A 19,097-nucleotide genomic window follows, 5' to 3' on the forward strand; every position below is an offset into this window, starting at 1 on the left:
AGCCACGTGATTATCTGTGTACTTGTTACCTCTCCTGGGACACAGGACCAGCAGTGTCATTGGGAGGCTCCCGCAAGTGGAGGTGTGGGCCCCGCATTCAAGAAGTAGGCAGAGTTCCCAGAGGAGCCCAGCGGGGCGTCGCCCTATGCGCCGCCCGCCCCCCCCCAGTGCTCCGTCCCACCGGGTCCTCCCTGTTGGGCCTGCCTGAGGCGCCCAGGCTGGCGTGGAGCAGGTACTCACCGTCCCTTCTGCATCAGCAGACACAGCACAGACTTGGTTTACAGGCTTTGGTTTTTTTAAGTTTATTTATTTATTGGGGGTGGGGCCAGAGAGAGAGGGAGAGAGAGAAAGAATCCCAAGCAGGCTCTGCACAGAGCCTGACCCGGGGCTCAAACGCCCAAACTGTGAGATCGTGACCCGAGCCAAAACTGAGAGTCAGATGCTTAAACGCCTGAGCCACCCAGGTGCCCCTATTTACAGGCTTTTAATCCATTTTTTATTTATTTATGCTTAGAGTCTGTCTTGGGGGCACATGAGGTGCAGGGTGAGGCACGTCTGCGGGGACGGGGGTGCGGGGCTGAGGACCAGGAGCGGGCAGACATGGGTTCCCAAGCCCGGTCCAGGGAAGGCCAGCGGCCTGGGGGAGACCAAGGCACTGCCCTGACCAGGGCCCCACCCACCCCGCAGAGCCAAGCTGCTGTCTCCAGCGAGAAACGGGCGTGAGGGTCTGGGGGAGGCTGCCTGGTGCAGACCCCGGTCCCGCCGTGTCGCAACCGGGAGCCCCCAGGCGTGCCTGCGCCCCTGCCCTGAATGGGGCTAGGACGGCACCAGCCTCAGAGCCCAAAGGTCAGACTCCTGGGAAGGCTGCTCGCGGCACACGGGCACCTAAGGGCCACGTCCGTGCTCCACTGTAGACGTGAGATTACACGGTTTGGAAAGGGGGGCTGAGTTGTCCTCTGAAAATTTGCGTGTTGGCATCTTGACTCCCACGACCTCAAGATGTGACTGTTTTGGAGACAAGGGTTTTGAAGGGTGATTAAGTTAAAATGAGGTCAGTAGGATGGACCCTGACCCCAGTGACTGAGGGAGAGAAGGAAACCAGGCACCAGCGCGCTGAGGGAGGCCACGTAAGGCCACGGAGACAACGCCTGTCTGCAGGCCACACGGGGGCCCAGCAGGGACGTTCCCCCGGGGCCTGTCGCCCCAGGACTGGGAGACAGTAAGTGTCTGAGCTCTAAGCCCCCACCGGCGGGGCTCTGTTACGGGGGCCCGCAGATCCTTCCGGACCTATGACACGTTGTCGTCCACTCAGCAGGGACGCGTGTGTCCTTTACTGTAGACGCTGGCAGGGGCCTCCGTGACCGCTCTCGCCGCCTCACGCACACCCCTGCGCGCACCTGCTGGCACCTGGCTGCTGTCTTTGCCGGAGAGGTTTATGTTTCCAGCAGAACCATGTAAGGCCTCTCCATAAACCAGAAGGAGCAGAGCCCTGAGTCCCAGGGTGTGGGGCCATGGCAGGGGCCGTGCTGGGCAGGTCACCTGCTGCCCGTGTGGTCCCCAAGCCCAGCTGTTAGTGGCGACATCACCACTGGCTCAGGAGAAACCCTTTCCGTATCTGCCTTTGGACTCGTCAGTTCCCGGCCGCACAGTCCCCGGTCACTCCTGTGACCCCCGCCCCGTGGCTCTTCCTGTGTTTTCTGCCCTGTTTCTCAAGCCTGCGCAGCTCCGTGAGATTCGGAGCGTCCTGCTGTCCCCACGCTGCTTCGCCGCCCTCGTCTTCCCCTCGGCAGGGGTGAGGAGAGCCGAGCATCCTACACTCTGGTCCCAGAGCTCCCATGCGGCGCCCCTTCCTGCACATCCTCCTGGCCCTCTGACCCTCTCACCCAGGCTACACCCCAGCTCAGAAAATAGCCTCTCCGTCCTGATCTGCCGCCCTGTGTCTGATTTCCAAGAGAAAGGAAAGCCCAGCAGTTCTTACTGAGCAGCAATATGGTTTCGCAGCTGAGATCACAGACTCCGAAGCCAGAGCCCCTGGATTTAAATCGCAGCCTTCCACTGACATGCTGTGTGACTTTAGACACACGCATAACCTCTCTGGGCTTCCGGTTCCTCCCCTGTGGGAGAGGAATGAGCTCCCTGCTCCCTCGTGGAGGATAAAATGCTGGGAAGGGCTGTGTCTGTCCATGGTGAGTGTTAGTTATTATTAGTCCCCAGACCACTCGGGCGAGAGCCACCGCCTCTCAGAAGAAAGCGTCCGTGCGATTCAATCAGTGAGTGAGACCCAGCTTCCTCCTTGGCTCCAGTTTCCGCAGATGAGCTCAGAGACCCCACCGCCTACCCTGCATTCACAGGCCAGGAGGCCTCGCCATCCGAGGCCGGCGGCTGGTGGCGCTGCTTCACACTCGCCCGGAGACTTCCTGCCGGAGCCGCGCACCACGGAGACTGTCCCCCTCATCAGGGCACATGCCCAGCCCACCCGCTCGCTAACGCCGCACCCACCGACTCGAACCACTGTGTCAGGTGTGTGTTGAGGACAGCGGGCGCTTTTCCAGTGGGGAGAAAAGGCCATGATTGTGAGATTAGCCCCAGAAGTGGACTGAAGGGAAGAATCAGTAAAGGCTGGTTTATTGCACTGCTGGTGGGACTCAAACTGTTGCAGCTGCTCTGGAAACAGTGTGGAGGTTCCTCAAAAACTTAAACATAGAACTACCCTGTGACTGAGCAATTGCACTACCGGGTGTTTATCCAAGGGATACAGGTGTGCTGTGTCGAAGGGGCACACGCACCCCAGTGGTTATAGCAGCGCTACTGACAACAGCCCAAGTGCGGGAAGAGCCCGAATGTCCATCGACGGATGAATGGATAAGGAAGAGGTGGTGTGTACACAGTGGGGTATTACTCGGCAATCAGAAAGAATGAAGTCTTGCAATCTGCAACTATGTGGATGGAACTAGAGGGTATTTGGTTTTGGTTTTGTTTTTTAAAATTTTTTTGTTTATTTCTTTTTGAGACACCGAGTGTGAGTGGGGGAGGGGTAGAGAGAGAGAAGACACAGAATCTGAAGCAGCTCCAGGCTTCAGGCTCCAAGCCGTCAGCACAGAGCCCGACGCGGGGCTCGAACTCACAGACCATAAGATCATGATCTGAGCCAAAATTGGACGCTTAACTGACTGAGCCCCCCAGGTGCCCCTAGAGGGTATTATGTTAAGTGAAACTAGAGAAAGACAAACATCATATGACTTCACCTATGGAACTTAAGATACAAAACAGATAAACACAAGGGAAGGGAAGAAAAAATAATATAAAAACAGGGAGGGGAACGAAACATAAGAGACTCTTAAATACAGAAAAACCCTGAGGGTTGCCGGAGGGGGTATGGGTGAGGGGATGGGCTAAATGGGGGATGGGCATGAGGAGGGCCCTTCTTGGGAGGAGCACTGAGTGTCACACATAGCGGGTGAGTCACTGGATTCCACTCCTGCAATCACTGTTGTACTATATGCTAACTTGGATATAAATTAAAAAGTAACTTAAAAAATAAACAAAGCCTGGTTTAGAACGTGCTGCGCCCTACTCCCTGTCTCTTCCTTCAGTCCTCTGAAGCCTGTGGAGCGTCTGTCGTGATCAGTTACAGGCCAGCCCTGCGGGGCACAGAGCGGCTCCCACAGGTGGAGCTTGTGGGAGAAGGTGGCCTCCCATGTGATGCCAAGGTTGTGGTCTTGAACTTGAGGCTGCGGGGAGCTGCTGGAGTAAGGTGTGGCTGGGGAGTGGGGGTGGGCAGGGGAGCCCTCACGGGGCGGGCTGAGCCACAGGGCCCTGAGGACGGAGAGGGGGAGCCTGGCGTGAGGCGGTAAACGCAGGGCCGGGGGTGCGGGGGCTCCCTCGGAGCGGATCCCGGCGCTCTGCACGTGTGTGATGGAGTCGTGTGGCCTCAGGGCTTTGTCACCGGAGTCTGTGGGCAAAGACAGGAGACACAGGTGGTCACGGTTACCCCAGAAGGCCCCTTCGCGTCACCTGTGCTCCCTGCGCCCAGCCCGGGGCCTATGTGCCACCAGCGGGCCTCACCTGCCCGGGAAGGAGCGTGTTCTGCAGCTTTGTGTCCGAGCGCTTCTGCTCCGGACTGGCAGGGCGCCGGCACGCTGTTCGTATGTGGGGCGCCCCTGTGTGTGCCCGTGTTAGGGATTACAGTTGCTGGGGTGTTAAAGATTTGCTATCTCCATTCATTTGAAGTCATCGATAATAAGCCCATCGCGTGCTAACACACTTGGGTGAAAAATCACTACTTTCTGAAACGCAGTTGTAAGAGGGTGGCATTGCTCTGTTCTTGCAGATCTGGGTGTCTGGCTTCCTAGGCGCCCCTGTTGCTGCCATGGTGTGGTTTGGGGCATGTGCGTCCCACGGAAGCTGCTGGAAACGCACTCTGACAGCGCCCGTGGCTCGTTTCTGGTGGCACCAGACAGACCTCAGCCTGTGGCACTTCCTCCAGCATAGCTGTGACTGGCATGTGGCAGCTGCCAATGACGTTTCATTGTATAATTAAAAAACAAAAAACCATGTCCTTGTCGGAAAAGCCGTCAAGCTTGGATAGCTGCCCAAAGATAAAAAGCTTCCAGAATCGTCACAGTCTCTTAAAAGTGTAAATATTATCGTGGGCAAGAAGGACTGTTCACTCTTGGAGTGACAGGCTCACCGGGTCCTGTTTTGACAGGACGCCTGCAGGAGCCCCCGCGGGTGTCCCGTGAGCGTGCCCTCCCCGGAGGGGACCTTCGTGCTCCCGCGGGGGCGGATGGGCTCTGTGGACACTTGTGATTTCTTCGCTGAGAACGTTGCAGCCACCAGGACGTGGGCACGTAGTAAGATCCAGGCCGGGCCCGGGCTGCGTAGGGTGTCCGCGAGTGCGCGGAGCTGACGGCAGGCGCTGGCAGGGGGCGCCTTCCCGCGTGGGCCTCGCGGCGGGACGTGTGCAGGGCACTTGAGTGTGCAGTTGGCGCATGGGTGTGTCCCGCCAGAGCAGGAGCCACCGTGGTAGCCGGAGCCACAGGGACGGGGCCGCCGCTGGTCAGACGCCCGCGGAGGGACGGGCAGCAGGCGGGGGCCTCGGACGGGCCTCGATCCCGGCCTCTCTCTGGCCAGCTAGACCCCGGCGTCCCCAAGGTGGCTCTGCAGATCTCAGCACCGCCCTCCTTACAGATTCTCGTTTCTTTTCTTTTAATTTTTAAAAATATTTACTTACTTCTTTTTGAGACAGAGAGGGAAAGAGAGTCCCAAGCAGTGTCCGAGCTGTCAGCGCAGAGCCCAGCATGGGGCTCAAACCCACGAACTCTGACGACATGACCTGAGCCGGAGTCAAGAGTCAGACGCTCAACTGAGCCTCCAGGGCCCCCCCCCACCCCAGACTCTCATTTCTGAAGTCAGTGTGTCACGTGTGTCCTGGGCCCGGGCCCACTGCCAGGAGAGGGGGGGCTGGCGTGTTTGAGCTCGGCGGGCAGAACAAGTGATTACACGTCCTCGCTCAGTGCCCGTGGCGGGTGCAGCCTTCCAGGAGGACAGAGAGGGGCCCGGGGCAGAGGTGTGGGAGGCGGAGGGGCGGATGCACTCCGCGCAGCCTGGGGGCGGGGAGCGCAGCACTGATGGAGGTCATGTGGGAAGGCAGCCTCCAACTTTTGCACGTATCAGAGACCCCCGCGCCCAGCCACCAAGACGGACCCGGAGCCTCTGCCCCCCGCCCTCGGCACCACCGTGTACCTGAGTGCTGCCCAGCATCTCCTGGGCCCTGAGGACCCTTCCAGCAGCTCAGTGGGCTGGGCGGGCAGCCGGGAGGGGAGACCGGAGCCAGGGCTCGGTGGTCAGGAAGTGCACACAGATTGTAAGGGGGATACAGGTGGAGAGTTTGTCTAAAGTTAGCTCTTCTGTTTTGAGGCATCCAAAGTGTCTTTTTTTTTTTTTTTAATGTGTATTTGGCACTCCCCTGAATTCTGAAATAGAGTTTAGCACGATTCCTTTTTTACAGCAGTGGAAGCCAAGGTTTTCTAGTCGGACTGACTCAGCTGGAATCAGAACACCTCCTGCGGGACCAGCCAGGGCCCCTGGTGGCCGGCGAGTCCCCCCCACTCGGGGGCAGGGAGGTCGGGCCAGCAGCTTGCATCCTCCCAGCCTCCTCGGAGCCTCTCTGAGTCTTGGCCGAGCCGTGTCCCTGGAATGTCAGGCTGTCTGCAAGTGATAGAGGCCTGGAAACTTTTGTTCCATTGAACGTTGCCAAGGAGGTATACTTAGCCACCGAGTGGAGGCCAGGAGTGGGTTCTCTGAATAAAGATAGTAACACGCGGGCTATTTTCAAACTTCCAGAGAACCCTCCCCCCAGAACATTCTGGGCCAAAATGATATTTATGGAGCCCTCTGGGCTTTTGGAAGGGAAGGTGTAACCTCAGTGTGTCTGCAGCTTTCAGGAGAGAGCTTTCTTCTGTCGGGGAGGCGGGGGCGGGGGGGCAGCGACCGCGTGCCCCTCTTGCACTTGCTTCCAGGTCCCGAGCTCGCAGAGGCCGGACGCTGGCACCTGAGTCAGAAAACGGTGGTTTTCCGTGCCGAGCACCTGGTGCTGACCCTGTCTGTGGGCCTCACGCTGCCATTCAGGGGCACCCGTCGTATCGGAAAATGGGGTCCCCAACCTGGGAGGGCGCGTTACATGGTTTTCCTCGTGCCCAGCATCCGAGCTCATCTCCTGGGGTTCTGCCTTCGACACACATAACAAGGCTGCAGCCCCTGGCCCCCGGCCCAACCGAAAGGCTGTCTTTAGGGTGAAGAGTTGGAATGTGGTCAGTACAGTTCGGGTGGAAAAAAGACGGCCTGTAGGTGCGTGGACCCAAACAGCGCCCTCAGAAAAGAGCCAAGACCCCCCTCCGATCCCCATCCTGTAGGTGCGGGGAGAGGGCTCCAGAGAGCTGGCTTCTAAACGGGCGTCCCGGGGGAGTTCTGACGGCCAGGCACGGTGACATGGAAAAGGCGAGGGGGGGCGCGGGGAGCCCTGAGCGGCCAGCCTGCCAGGCGGGTGGCCTCCCTGGGGTCCCGCCGCGGCCGACCTGCGCCTGGTGGGCCGTGTCCCCCATTCATTCTCCGTCAGCTCCCTGGCAGGTGCCCGGCCTTTCTTCACCCTCTCTGCCAACCCGGCCTCCCCTACCCTGCCCTCTGCCAGTGCAGATATAAATATAAGAGCATTTTCCACGGGCCGGCACAGAAGGGCAAGCATTCGACTTTATTTTAGGGCCGTGAAATTCCCTCCCTTCATACCCAACAGGTGCCTCGCCTCATTTAGCTACCAGGGCCCAGAAATAGAACGCAATTTACAATATAGCTTCCTTCGGGCATCAGGATGCTATTTAAAAAAAAAAAAAAAAAAAGCCATCCTGTGAGATGGCCGGACACGGGCCGGAACGCCGGCTTGACCCGCTCCACAGAGGAGCCCAGCGCTTCCGGAGACTGTGGGGAGGGAGGACCACCCTGTGAGGCGGGGGCCCTGGCTGGCATGGTGGACCGGAGATGGGAACAGGCATACGAGGTGTTTTCCAGTACCCCCCTCAGTTAAACTGACTGCCCCCCCATCCTTTGTGGCCCAAGCGGACAGAGGAGACTGCTCTTCTGTCCACCCTTCAGCCCAAGCACAGGGACCCACCAGGCACCTCTTGGCAAACTGTGTTCACGTCAGCTATTGGGGGTGAGTGGCGTCTCCCTGGGTGCGTGTGTTGAAATCCTGACCCTATTCAGAATCAGGGTTTCTGCAGGTGATCAAGTTAAGATGAGGCCATTAGGGTGGATCGTAACCCCGTAGGGCTGGTGTCCGCACTAAAAGGGGAAATTTGGACACACGTGCGGGAAGAAGCCATGTGAGGTGAAGACAGAGATGGGTGATGTGTCCACCAGCCAAGGGACATCAAAGATGCTCGCAAACCAGGAGGAGCTGGGACAGGGGGCGGGCAGGCCCAGGACAGTCTCCCTCACGGCCCCAGGGACGACCAGCCCTGCGGCACCTCAGGCCCTCACTTCTGGCCCCCAGCCTGTGGGAAAGGACATCTCTGTGGTTTAAGCCGCATGGTGTGTGGGAATTAGCTAAGCTCCGGTTCCCACTGTCCGTGCCTCGAGGGACACGGGTCCCTGCGGACGGGGGGCAGGGTGCAGGCCTGGGCCTGTGAGTGTGGCTCCCCCAGAGAGCATCCTCACCGCACCTGCCAATCCCCTCTGCTGCCAGCCAGAGCCGCGGCCCTCCTGGTGGCCAGCTTCATCAAGGTCACCGTTGGTCCAGAGAAGCCCCAGATCATGGTCAGGTCTCCTCTGGGATGTCCGTGAGGCCACTCCGATGGCCATCACCAAACCAGCCCCCCGGGGCCCTTTCCTTTTGAGGAGCCGTGGGCAGAATCTACAGGTGCCGCGTGGCCCAGCGGTGGCCTGGTGAGTGTGCCTCCGCGGATCTGCGCGGCTCGGGGCCGACACGGGGCCTCTGCCGCTTGCCCTGTGGCTCCCACTCAGGGCCAGGAACAAGGAGCCTAACTTTGTCCCTCAGCCTGGGCCAGAAGTGGGCAGCTGTCCCCTCCGGGCATCAAGAACTCAGTCAGTCTCCGTTAGACACAGGCCGCCCTCCAGGGGCCGGCTGGAGACGCTAAGACACGCTGGCAAGGGCGAGGGCCTGCCCAGCAGGCGACTGCCCGGCGGTCCACACTTGGGGCTGCTGGGGAGGGTCTCCCGTGGGCGTCCGAGGCAGTTCGGGAGGCACGTGTCTGCGGCATTGCCCACTCCCTCTGCTGCGGACGCCTGGCCTTGGGAGAGGGGGCAAGGAAAGGGCGGGCGTGGACACAGCCCCCGGCGACATGGTGGTCTCGGTAGAGCCGTGTGCAGACCCAGGACCAGGTTCTCTGTTGAGTGCCCTGTGATGCGGACACGCACGGCCCCCAGCTGGCCCCTTCCCGGGACCTCACTTTCCCCAGCTCTGCTCTCCCAGCCTCATCCCTGGCGAGTCCAGGCCCCGCGGCCACTCTCCCTTCCTGTAGAATTCAGTCTCCGTTTCCGGTCTTCTCCTTCCCAGAGAAGGTGCCCCTGCTCACCCGCTTGGAGTGCCCGCCCGCCTCCCCACTCCCCGTCCCGACACCTCCCCCCCCTGCCCTGTGGGCAGAGGCCCATGTTACCCGGGAGTCTGGGTAATTACTCCGGCTCGGCCTCCTCCGCAGACCCAGGGCACAGGCAGGACGCGGGGCCTCAGAGGATGTGACCGGCAGGTGCAGGCTCCTCGCTGCCCTACGCTTGCAGATGGGGCCCTGGCTCCGCGTCGGGTCCCAGCGGCGCGTGCGTGTGCGCAGGAGGCGGGGGCGAGCCTGAGGGAGCCGTGCCCACGGAGGCCGGGGGGCAGGAGCTGGCCCAGCGGGCATCCACCCCCAGCAGCCTTCTCTCTTGGGAGAAGAGAACCGGGAACCGGAGCAAGGCACACAGGACGGTGGCTCTCGCTGCCGTGACGGTCTTCCCGCTGTCATCCTAACGGCCCGTTGGCGGCTCTGGTCCTGGACAGAACCGCGTGGTGGCCAGCGGGAGAGGAGGAACGCCCGCCCAGCGAGCGCGGGGCTGGGCCCACCGGGCAGGACGGGTGCCAGGAGGGCGAGGTCCTGTCCCTCCTGCTGTGCTGGAGCACCCGTCAGGGGCCGCGGCGGCAGCCGGACTCCTCGTGCCGCGCCAGGAGCGACATGCGGGAGAAGGTCCTGGTGCAGCTCCCGCACTGGTACTTCTTGGTGTCCGAGTGTGTCTGCAGGTGGGCGCGCAGGTTGGAGCGGTCAGCGAAGGCCCTGCCGCAGTGCGAGCAGCTGTAGGGCTTCTCGCCTGGGGGGAGAGGGCGCCAGCCGAGTGTCCATCTGGCCCACCCCAGGAGGTGGCCCCCCTCCCCCCTCCCCCCTCCGCCGCCTCCAGATGCTCATGGCAGCTCTGACGCATTGCTCTCCCCCCCCTTCCCCGGGAGATCTGCGGCGGGGCCTCGGCGCCTGCCCCGGGAGGAAGCAACCCCTAGGGCCGTGAGGCCCACACCCACGGTCAGGGTCAGAGCTGCCTGGGAACAGGGTGGAGTGTCACCCCGGGGCAGGACTGCGGCATCTCAAGGCCTTGCCGAGAGGAACCGCCTAGCATGGGTCCTTGCTAGACCTGCGCCGCCGCTGCACCTTCCTGTTTCTGCCAGAGCCCTCCCGGGGCCCCTTGCCCAGACCTGCCCCGAGCAGCCCGGGGAGGGCCGGGAGCGGAAAGCAGCTGGGCTCCCGCAGAGGCTGCCGCGTAGGCGAGCCCCGGCCCTTGCAGTGGAGACAGGCATTTTGGAACGACTTGAGACCCCTGTGTCCTCTGGGCCACCTCCAATCAGGGCGAGCGGGGATTTGGAGAAAGGCCTGTTGGGAGCTGGGCCCCCAGGTCAACCCTAACAAGTGTAAAAAGCCTCTTAAGGGTCACCTGTTCTCCTCCGCCCGTGTACACCCGATAGAGTCCTGGGAAGCACCAGCCTGTGGGACCCCCGGGCCAGCCTCCTGGGGGGCCTCCCTCCCTCTGGGCCCCCAGACGAGGAGCACTGGGCCCCTGACAGTGTGAGCCCCAGGGAGCTGAGGAAAACGGACTGGAATTTCAGCCCAGAGAAAGGCTCCTGCGAAACCCTTCCTTCCAGCCTCCGCCTGATGTGACTCAGAACAGTCCCACTTCCAGAGGCCTGGCTCAGGGCTGGGGAGGCTCCAGTGACGGGGGGCGTGTGTTCAGCCGTGGGCCTCAGCCTCGTGCGCCTTACCCCTGGGCTTTGGTCTCTCTGCGCCCACCTGCCCTCTCCTGCTGGGCACGGGTGCCGTGTGCTTCACCCCCGCCCGCCCCAGGGCAGGCAGCCCACCTCCCCTGTCTTGGGCAGCGGTGGCTGATGTAGGGACCACGTGCTCAGGCCCCCGGGCCTCCTTCAGGTCCGAGCGCACGGCCCCCCTCCCGCACAGGCTCATCTGCCCATGTCCCCCTGGCGCGCTCTCACCGGGGTGGGGTTTGCCCCGGGGGCTCAGGCCCCCAGCCCCCAGCCAGGGCCCAGCCCTCGCCTGTGCCCTTCAGACGGTCTGTGTGCTGCCCTGGTCGCCGCCACAGGGGAGGCCCCGGGAGCTGTGAGTGTGACCTCACTTGGACAGTAGGGTCTTTGCCCGCGTCATCAGGCTACCGTGGGGTCACACTGGGGTATGCGGGCCCCGGTCCAGCGGGACTGGTGTCCTTACAGCAGAGGGAGGTGTGGACACAGCCCAGGAGGGGCCGTGTGAGGACGGGGGCGGAGGCACAGGGGCGGCTGGAGCCCCCGGGGGGGCTGGACGGGGCAGGAAGGAGCGTCCCCCCCCCGCCTTCTCGGGGGAGCGTGGCCCCGCGCCTCCGCGATTTCAGACTCCGGCCTCAGGAGCTGGGACAGAGGCCATTTCTGACGTTTGAGCCTCTGGTTGGTGGGGCTTCGGAAACCCACACACAGGGAAGGAGAAGCCACGTGACCGCCCTCCCTTCCTTCCTGACCCCCGGGTCCCGCCCTCACCCCCAGCCGGGTCCCTCTGGCGGATGCACCCACCTGTGTGGGTCCGGATGTGGCCCTGGAGCAGCCAGGGCCTGGAGAAGGCCTTGCCGCAGACGGAGCAGAGGCAGGGCAGCGTGTGCGTGCGGATGTGCATCTTGAGGGCGCCCAGGCTGCCGTACTCCTTGTCGCAGTACCTGCAGCTGAAGCAGCGGGGCGCCCGCGGGGGCCAGTGCAGCTGCCGGTGCCTGGCCAGCCCGGCCGGCGTGGGGCGCGGCCTGCAGCAGTGCAGGCCCTCGAAGCCCCCTGGGGCTGCCTGCAGTCCGTCTGGAGCCTGGCCCCCGTCCGGGCCCGGGATGGGGGGCCACCGCGTGGGCAGAACCAGCAGCGCGGGCAGGTTGAGGTGGTTCAGGCTGTCTCTGAGGGGCACGCTGGGGGCCCGGCCGGCCCGGGAGTCCGCCCGGCTGCCTTCCGGGGCGTTTGGCCCAGAGGTCCCCCGAGCTTCCTCGGTACTCGGAAGGGGCAGGGAGATGCGGGAGACGACAGAGGTGCGGTCCCAGGGCCGGGGAGGGTCAGCAGGGGTGGAAGAGGCGGCCTTGTCTGGGAGGAAGAGGGGCACCGCCAGCCCCCTGCAGGCAGAACAGGCTCCATTAATTTCTAGAAAGGAGGAGGGGGAGAGAGCGTGAAGGTGGACATGAGCCCCAGCACTCTGTCCCTTCGGTGCGGCCGCAAGCCTGCCTTCTGCGTCATCAGCAGTTCTGAACGGAGGGGAAGGGCTGAGAGGCCGGGTGTCAGCTCGGGAAGTGACCACAAGGTCTAGAGGAGAGGTCTGAGTTCTTCCTTATTGTTATTATTATTTTTTTAATGTCTATTTTTGAGACACCATGAGCAGGGGAGGGGCAGAGAGACGGAGAGGGAAGGCTCCAAAGCAGGCTCCAGGCTGACAGCAGAGAGCCGGATGCGGGGCTTGAACTCACCAACCATGAGATCATGCCCTGAGCCGAAATCGAGAGTCAGAGGCTCAACTCACTGAGTCGCCCAGGTCCCCCCCGCTCAGTTCTTCTTTAAAAGCAAAGGAGGGAGCCTGGGTGTCTCAGTCAGTTAAGTGTCCAACTTCGGCTCAGGTCATGATCTCGCGGTGTGGGTTCGAGCCCCACATCAGGCTCTGTGCTGACAGCTCAGAGCCTGGAGCTGTTTCAGATCCTGTGTGTGTCTCGCTCGCTCTCTCTTTGCCCCTTCCCTGCTCATGCTCTGACTCTCTCTGTCTCTCAAAAATAAATAAACATTAAAAAAAAATAAATAATAAATTAAAGCAAAGGAAATGGCTTACCGGATCCCTGAATGCCCCTCATGGGGCCCAGGGAGGCTCCCTACTGGCCGGGCAGGGCAGGCCTCTCTGACCCCCGCCCCGCCTTGGGCCCAGCTTGCCTCACCAGCTTCCTGCAGGCGCAGATTCAGATCAGACATTTGGCGCTAGGCCACCCTGTGAGGACAACCAATTAGCCCCCATCACCCCTCACCCACGGTGACGCAGGTGCCAATGCTCCCGGGTGGGGGGGAGGCTGTCCTCGGGAGCACCACCCCGCCTCCAGGGGCAGCCTGTCCCCGGGACGTGGCTCCTGTAGTTGTGGGCCAGCAGGCTCGTGCCCGACAGAATGAGCGGCAGGGGCCCCAGGGACACAGGCTGGCAGGCGGGACTGGCATCCTGCCTTTTCCCTAACCCCACATCTCCATGCAGCCCCCAACCCACTTCTTACTCCGGATGTGCTGGCATCAATCTCTGGTCCCGTTTCTACCTTCATGCCAAGGCTTTGGGCAAGAAAGACAACCCACAGAATGGGAGAAAATCTTTGCAAATCATGTATCTGTTAAGTAGATAGCATGTAAAATATAGAACTCTTGCAACTCAATCATTCGTATATATATATATATAATTTTAAAATGGGCAAAAGATCTGAATAAACATTTCTCCAAACCAGATATACAGATGGCGGGGCACCTGGCTGGCTCAGTCTGTAGATCATGTGACTCTTGATCTCAAGGGTTTGGGTTCAAGCCCCACGTTGGGCATAGAGATTACTTTAAAATGTATATATACATATACAAATATGCCAACAAGCACAAAAAAGATGCTTGCCACCATTAGTCATCAAGGAGATGCAAATGAAAGCCACGGTGAGGGGCCGCTTCGCTTCGTGCCCACTAGGACGGCCAGAATTAACAATAGCCAATTACAAGTGTTGATGAGGGTGTAGAGAAGCGGGGGCATTTAAGGAAACTTCCCACCTTCCACTCTATCCTGCGCTCGCCCCTAATCCCCCCAGTTATAAAACAGCACGGCGACCTTCTATCCCCCTGGGAAGAGGGACTGGGCAGCGTCAGGCTAAGAGACAAACTCCCAGGAAGTTCTGGAGAGATGCCTTGGGGGACCCAGACAACCTAGGACCCCACTTCACTCGGGGCCTGTCTACTGGGGAAAAACCCACCTCTCTTAAGTCTCTGAGTCTCAGCCACCACCCTGGCCACAGGTGTCGCCAGAGCCAACCCAGGTCTTGGGGGCTGGGGCGGCCCCAGAGGGAGGGCAGGGGAGGGCGGCAGCCGGGCCGTGGCCCTGATCCAGTGCGTCTGCTGGCCCTTCAGATGCTCCCACACACCCTCGGGGGCTGCTGTGGCTCAAATTCCTGGGGGGAGAGACTTTTCAGTCCCCTCCATGTCAGGGGCTCCCTGGGCGGAGGCCTGAAAAGGCATTTATTTTAAAAGAGAGAGGGAGGGACCCCAGACCCCGTACCTCAGTCTGTCCTGGGGCAACATCCTGGTAGAAAGAAGCTCACAGTGGCCATGTAGCCTCAACAAGTGGGAGCCTCATCAAAAGGAGGGAGGGGAGGGGGGAGGAGGCTGAGAGTGCTGGAGCGCCGGGCTGCTCTGACACTCTGCACGTTCAAATAGTAAAGTTGGGTGCACTCTGGGACTGGGCTCTAAACAACAGGTGTTAAGCTTTAAAAACTCCATTTCCCATCATGTATGTATCTAAAACGCAAGCTTCCTTTACCAGAGCACTGTGTTCTGGCGCCTTCTGTTCCATTTCATTTTGTGACATTTTATGACAAATTGTTTTCGAAATGTGGAGTTGGGGACCCCAGTCCTAGGAGGCACCCCTTGGTGGCAGTGAGCCTGGAATGGATCCGGGGACGGTGTCCACTCCTGGGCTTCCTCCGTGTCCCCTTTCCCCTCTGCCCCTGAGCCACCCAGCAGCTCCTCAGGGTCTTCACCCCCAAGAGGCTGTGGGGTGATGGCTCTGATCGCTCTCCAGAGACCTCTGTCCTGGGAACTTCTCGTGCCCCCAGGACATGGGCAGTCCTGGTCCTGGACCTGTGCCTCCCCACTGGGCCGCCTGGGGGGAGGGGGGAGGGGGGCAGCCCCTCAGCCCAGCCTGCCCTGAGCAACCTCCACGCGGGTGAGGGGAGGCCCTGGGGGAGGTGACCCACAGAACGGCAAGGAGGCACTGGAGGGTGTTGGGGGAAGGCTCATGGGCTGGGCCTTGGCACACACAGCCCACGGGTCACTCTTCGGGTCCCCTCTGGATGCTCTGGGGGAGCCCTTGGACAGCAGCCCCAAGTCTCCCTCCGTCTCTCTGCACACCCATCCCTGGGACCCTCCCACACCGACTGCACCAGGAAGATGGCTCCAGGGTTCCCTTAGGCGGGATGGGTGCGCCAGGCCATACGGGAAGAGCCCCCAGAGTGACTGGGGGCCTCGAAACTTCTCTAAGTGGGGAGGGAATCTCCCTCTCTAAGTCGGGAGGCCCCCGACACGGACAAGGCGCTCGCAGGCCGCCCACCCACCGGGGGTCTCGTCCCCGCTCCGCTGGCGCTGGCGTGGCAACTCCTCTCCTCCCTCCTGGGACGGGAGTCCGAGCCCTGGGCGGGGCTGGGGAGCCGGCAGCCCCTACCTGTCTGCGTCTCCAGCTGCCTGTAGTTGGGGGCCCTGTGGTTGGAGTGCGTTTTCACCAGGAAGGAGCGCGGCATGGTTCCCCCGCGCGCGGGTCCCCCTGCGCGTCCGGCCGGCGCCCGCCGGCAGCGCAGCGGGCAGGTGGCCCGAGGCTTGGCTCATTAGCATAACGCGCCGCCTGGGCCAACCAGCGCGGGGCGCGGCCGGGGCGTGGCCGAGGGGCGTGGCCGAGGGGCCACGCCCAGGACAGGTGCGCGGGCCGCGGGGGAGGGAGCGCGTGGCCGCCGTGTCCTCCCCACGGGACTGCCCTGGCGCGCGCCGCGAGTCACACCGACCCCTGGGGCCTGGCGCACCCACTTGCCGTGGACTGAAGGGCGGAGGTCAGGGCTGGGTGGAACCGCGCCGGCTCCGGTCCACAGGGCGGTGGAGGCGTGCGCGGAGCCCTTGCTGCAGCTGGCTGCGCTCGCCCCACCTCGTGTTCAAACCCGCGTGGATAGGATTGGTGAGCACGAGCCCTGAACCCCACAGCTGACCCAGCTGACCCGCCGTAGAGGGGGCGGGGGTTAGCCGGCCTGCGGAAGAGAGGCCTTTCCCAGTGGGCGAAGGCGGCGGGGGGAGGGGGGTCCTTCCCTCAGGGGACAGCTCTCTCGGAGGTGGCCCAAGCTTCCAAAAGGCTCATTTGGCCAATGAAAAGGACACAGCCTGGAATTCCGGGATTGCACGGGGAACTCCGACCCACCCGCGGTTATGGGAAGTTTAATCAAAGAGCGGGCGTGCGTGCGCTCTGCAGCAGCCTCCTCTGTGACCCCGGGCTGCCATGTCCCCGTTCCGGGCGGCAGGGAGCCAGGCAAGCCATGGCTGAGTGTCCTCTCCCCTTTGGTGTGGGTGGTTCAGGGGGCAGACAGGCATTCCCTGGGCAAGTGGACACAGCACCACGCCTGCCCCTGCCAGCTGTGGGGCCTTTCTGGCCTGCCTCAGAGGCTCTGAGAAGTTAGAAGGCAGGGCCTTGGGGACGCAGGCCCACGTTGCAGGCCGCACACGGGGTGTGCACTCCCGTCTGCTGCTGGATGAGAGCATGGAAGGGCAGGTGGTGCGCGGATGGAAGGCACGCGTCTGTCCTGCGGGCCACAGCCTGGCACTGTGCTGTTGTGTGTGGATTTCAGGGGACACGTGGCTGCGTTCTGCTTTTTCACCTGTTCTGTGGCCTATTTATACCCTCTCTTCCTTCTTTCCCCTTCCAGACATAGATAAGGCTCGCAGATACCTGGGCCGGCCCCGCACCCACACTGTCCCTCTTCACCCGGTCACCCACTGTGTGGCCACCAGCCAAGATGGCCTCCCTCATCCCCAGAGAGACATTCATACTATTTAGGGAAACTGGCGTGTTCCTAGTCTCAACCCGGAAACACCCCTGGGATCCCGAGGGTCCTTGGAGCGGCTGTGGGGGAGGGGCTGCAATAACAAATGACCCCACCCACTTCTCAGCCCTCCTTGGGGTCATGCAGACTCACTGGCTGTGACTCACAGAGCTGTGTCTGGGCCGGACCCAAGTAGGACCCACAGAGGAGAACCTCAGTGTCTGCGTGTCCACACCTGTGCAGTGCCGGGGAGGGGTGCCGCTGTCCGCGCCCAGCCTTGCTCCGTGTCCTCTGTCCTCATTATGGCCGCTTTACCTGCTGGTGAAGCCTCACATCCACCCGCCCACCCACCCGCACCGGCCTCCTGGAAGCTGCCCCTCTTTCAACCAAAGCAAAGTCCTCTCTTTCCTGAAGAGTTCACAGCGGGCTTCTCTTGACGCCTGGGACCTTAGGGATGACAGCTGGCCGGGAGCCAGGCTGTCCGCCTTGCCCACCTGCCTCTATCAGGGGCCCGAGCAGCGGCTTCCAAGTAGGCAACACCCCCAGGGCCACAAATTGTTACAGTTCTACTTACATACTTTCTCTCTTTCTGTGTATGTTTTTGTACTTTTCGTCTGCCTTACAAAGAATAATTCAGTAGTGCTTGACTCTCCGTGTGCGTCTCCATTGCGTGCTCACATTGTAGCTGATTTGGTTTCATGACCCAGTTTGGAGGGTCTGCTCCCTGTCGGACTGCACCCCAAGAGGGTGGCCGGGTGGGGGTCAGCCCTTGCCCCTGCGCAGGGTCCGGATGTGGCACGTGCTCGGGGGGTCCTGCGGTGCCTGTTGGACTAGATGGAAAAGCACCGAGAACCCCCCAAACAGCATGGACCCTGGCACGCCCATCCCTGGGGGTGGGAGGGTTAGCGTCCGTGCCCTCGGCTGCAGGAAGCCCAGGCCCAAACTCTGGGAGCACTGCCTGCAGCTGGACCTCACAGCCGGGCCCAGGGCAGATGGCTCCTCGGCCTGGGGGCGCCAGCCCCTCTATCAGTGAGTGGAGTGTTCACTGAGGGGAGGGGGGGGGCTATGGCTGGGACATCCTGACCTGGGGCAACCCCACGGCCCTCCAAGCTCATGGACTTGTGCAAATTCAAACCAAATGCTCAATGTCCCAACGTCTGGTTGGACCAGGGGCCAGCGTGTGCTTGCTCACCCCCAGAGAAGGGGGACTCACTACCAGTTTTGAGGCCTGATTGTTAAAGTTGATTCTGGTTCTTTTTAAAAAAAATTTTTTTTAATGTTTTATTTATTTCTGAGAGATTGAGAGAGACAGCATGAGCAGGGGAGGTTCAGAGAGAGAGGGAGACACAGACTCTGAAGCAGCTCCAGGCTCTGAGCAGTCAGCACAGAGCCCGATGTGGGGGGCTCGAACCCATGAACTGTGAGATCATGACCTGAGCCAAAGTCGGACGCTTAACTGACAGAGCCACCCAGGCGCCCCGATGCTAGTTCTTAAACTGGGATCCAGTGGACACATCCTGTGTGAGATGAGCACACTCAAGAGAGGACGCTGTTCCTTCCCACACAGCTTATAGGACATGCGGTAGAGTCCTAGATGCCTGGCGGCATGCCAGAGAATTGGGTGCTGAGGAGCGGTCCTAGGGGCTGGGGCAGAAGGGTAGAGACGAGTGGGGGCTGAGCAGGGGCGCACGTGCGGGCTGGGCTGTGTCCTGCGTGTCCCACCTGACGCATGAGTGTGCACACCATGCGGCCACAGGAGCTGCTCCCGTGTGACGCCGGCGTCAGGCGGCAGCAGGGGCCGGGGCCTTGAGGGGAGCCACCCGTCCTGTCCACAGCGGGGCTCCCAGCTCTGCCCCCCACCACCTCCATGAGCTTCTCGTCTGTCCACACCCTGGAGCTGGCCCCTCGTTCCCAGCTGGAGACCAGCTGTCGGAGGCCAAGTGCCCAGCGCTCAGGCCATTGGCTCCTGCGAGGCCGGAACAAGAAGTGCGTCAGGGGTCAGGGGCTGGGAGGCTGGTGGGGGCGCCGGCTCTGCCTTCCCCGGCTGGCCTCCCTAACAGAGAAGGTTCTAAGTACCCTGATGCTTTCTAGGCCGCAGGGGGAGCTGTAGACCGTGCACCGTGAAGGGAAAGCGTGCGCCCCAGACAGGGGCTGCCTGGCTCTGTGTGGCAGTGGGGGAGAGGAGCTTGCACTCATCAGGGTGGCGGGCACACCATGACTCCCCAGCCTGAAGCGCGTGTGGCGGGACAGCCCCACTGCACGTG

The 19,097-nt window shown here is 61.7% G+C and overlaps 1 protein-coding gene across 1 annotated transcript; it reads right to left on the reverse strand.

The window, feature by feature from the left end:
- Positions 1-9,106: 9,106 nt before the first annotated feature.
- Positions 9,107-15,552, reverse strand: SNAI3 (snail family transcriptional repressor 3). The gene is made up of 3 exons (XM_039227489.1): positions 15,477-15,552; positions 11,585-12,184; positions 9,107-9,852 (listed from the first exon to the last, which is right to left on the reverse strand). Exons 1-3 carry the CDS (start codon positions 15,550-15,552, stop codon positions 9,671-9,673), a joined length of 858 nt encoding a protein of 285 aa, XP_039083420.1. The 3' UTR covers positions 9,107-9,670.
- Positions 15,553-19,097: the final 3,545 nt, after the last annotated feature.

The sequence above is a fragment of the Hyaena hyaena genome, unplaced genomic scaffold, assembly GCF_003009895.1.
Source record: "Hyaena hyaena isolate Hyena2069 unplaced genomic scaffold, ASM300989v1 scaffold_1, whole genome shotgun sequence".
Lineage (NCBI taxonomy): Eukaryota > Metazoa > Chordata > Mammalia > Carnivora > Hyaenidae > Hyaena > Hyaena hyaena.

Excerpts from the sequence above, each read along its gene's own strand:
- SNAI3 (XM_039227489.1), bottom strand. The coding sequence starts at position 15,552 with ATGCCGCGCTCCTTCCTGGTGAAAACGCACTCCAACCACAGGGCCCCC. Across the intron at positions 12,185-15,476 it reads GCAGCTGGAGACGCAGACAG|AAATTAATGGAGCCTGTTCT; the intron begins GTAGGGGCTGCC and ends CCTCCTTTCTAG. Across the intron at positions 9,853-11,584 it reads CCACATCCGGACCCACACAG|GCGAGAAGCCCTACAGCTGC; the intron begins GTGGGTGCATCC and ends CTCTCCCCCCAG.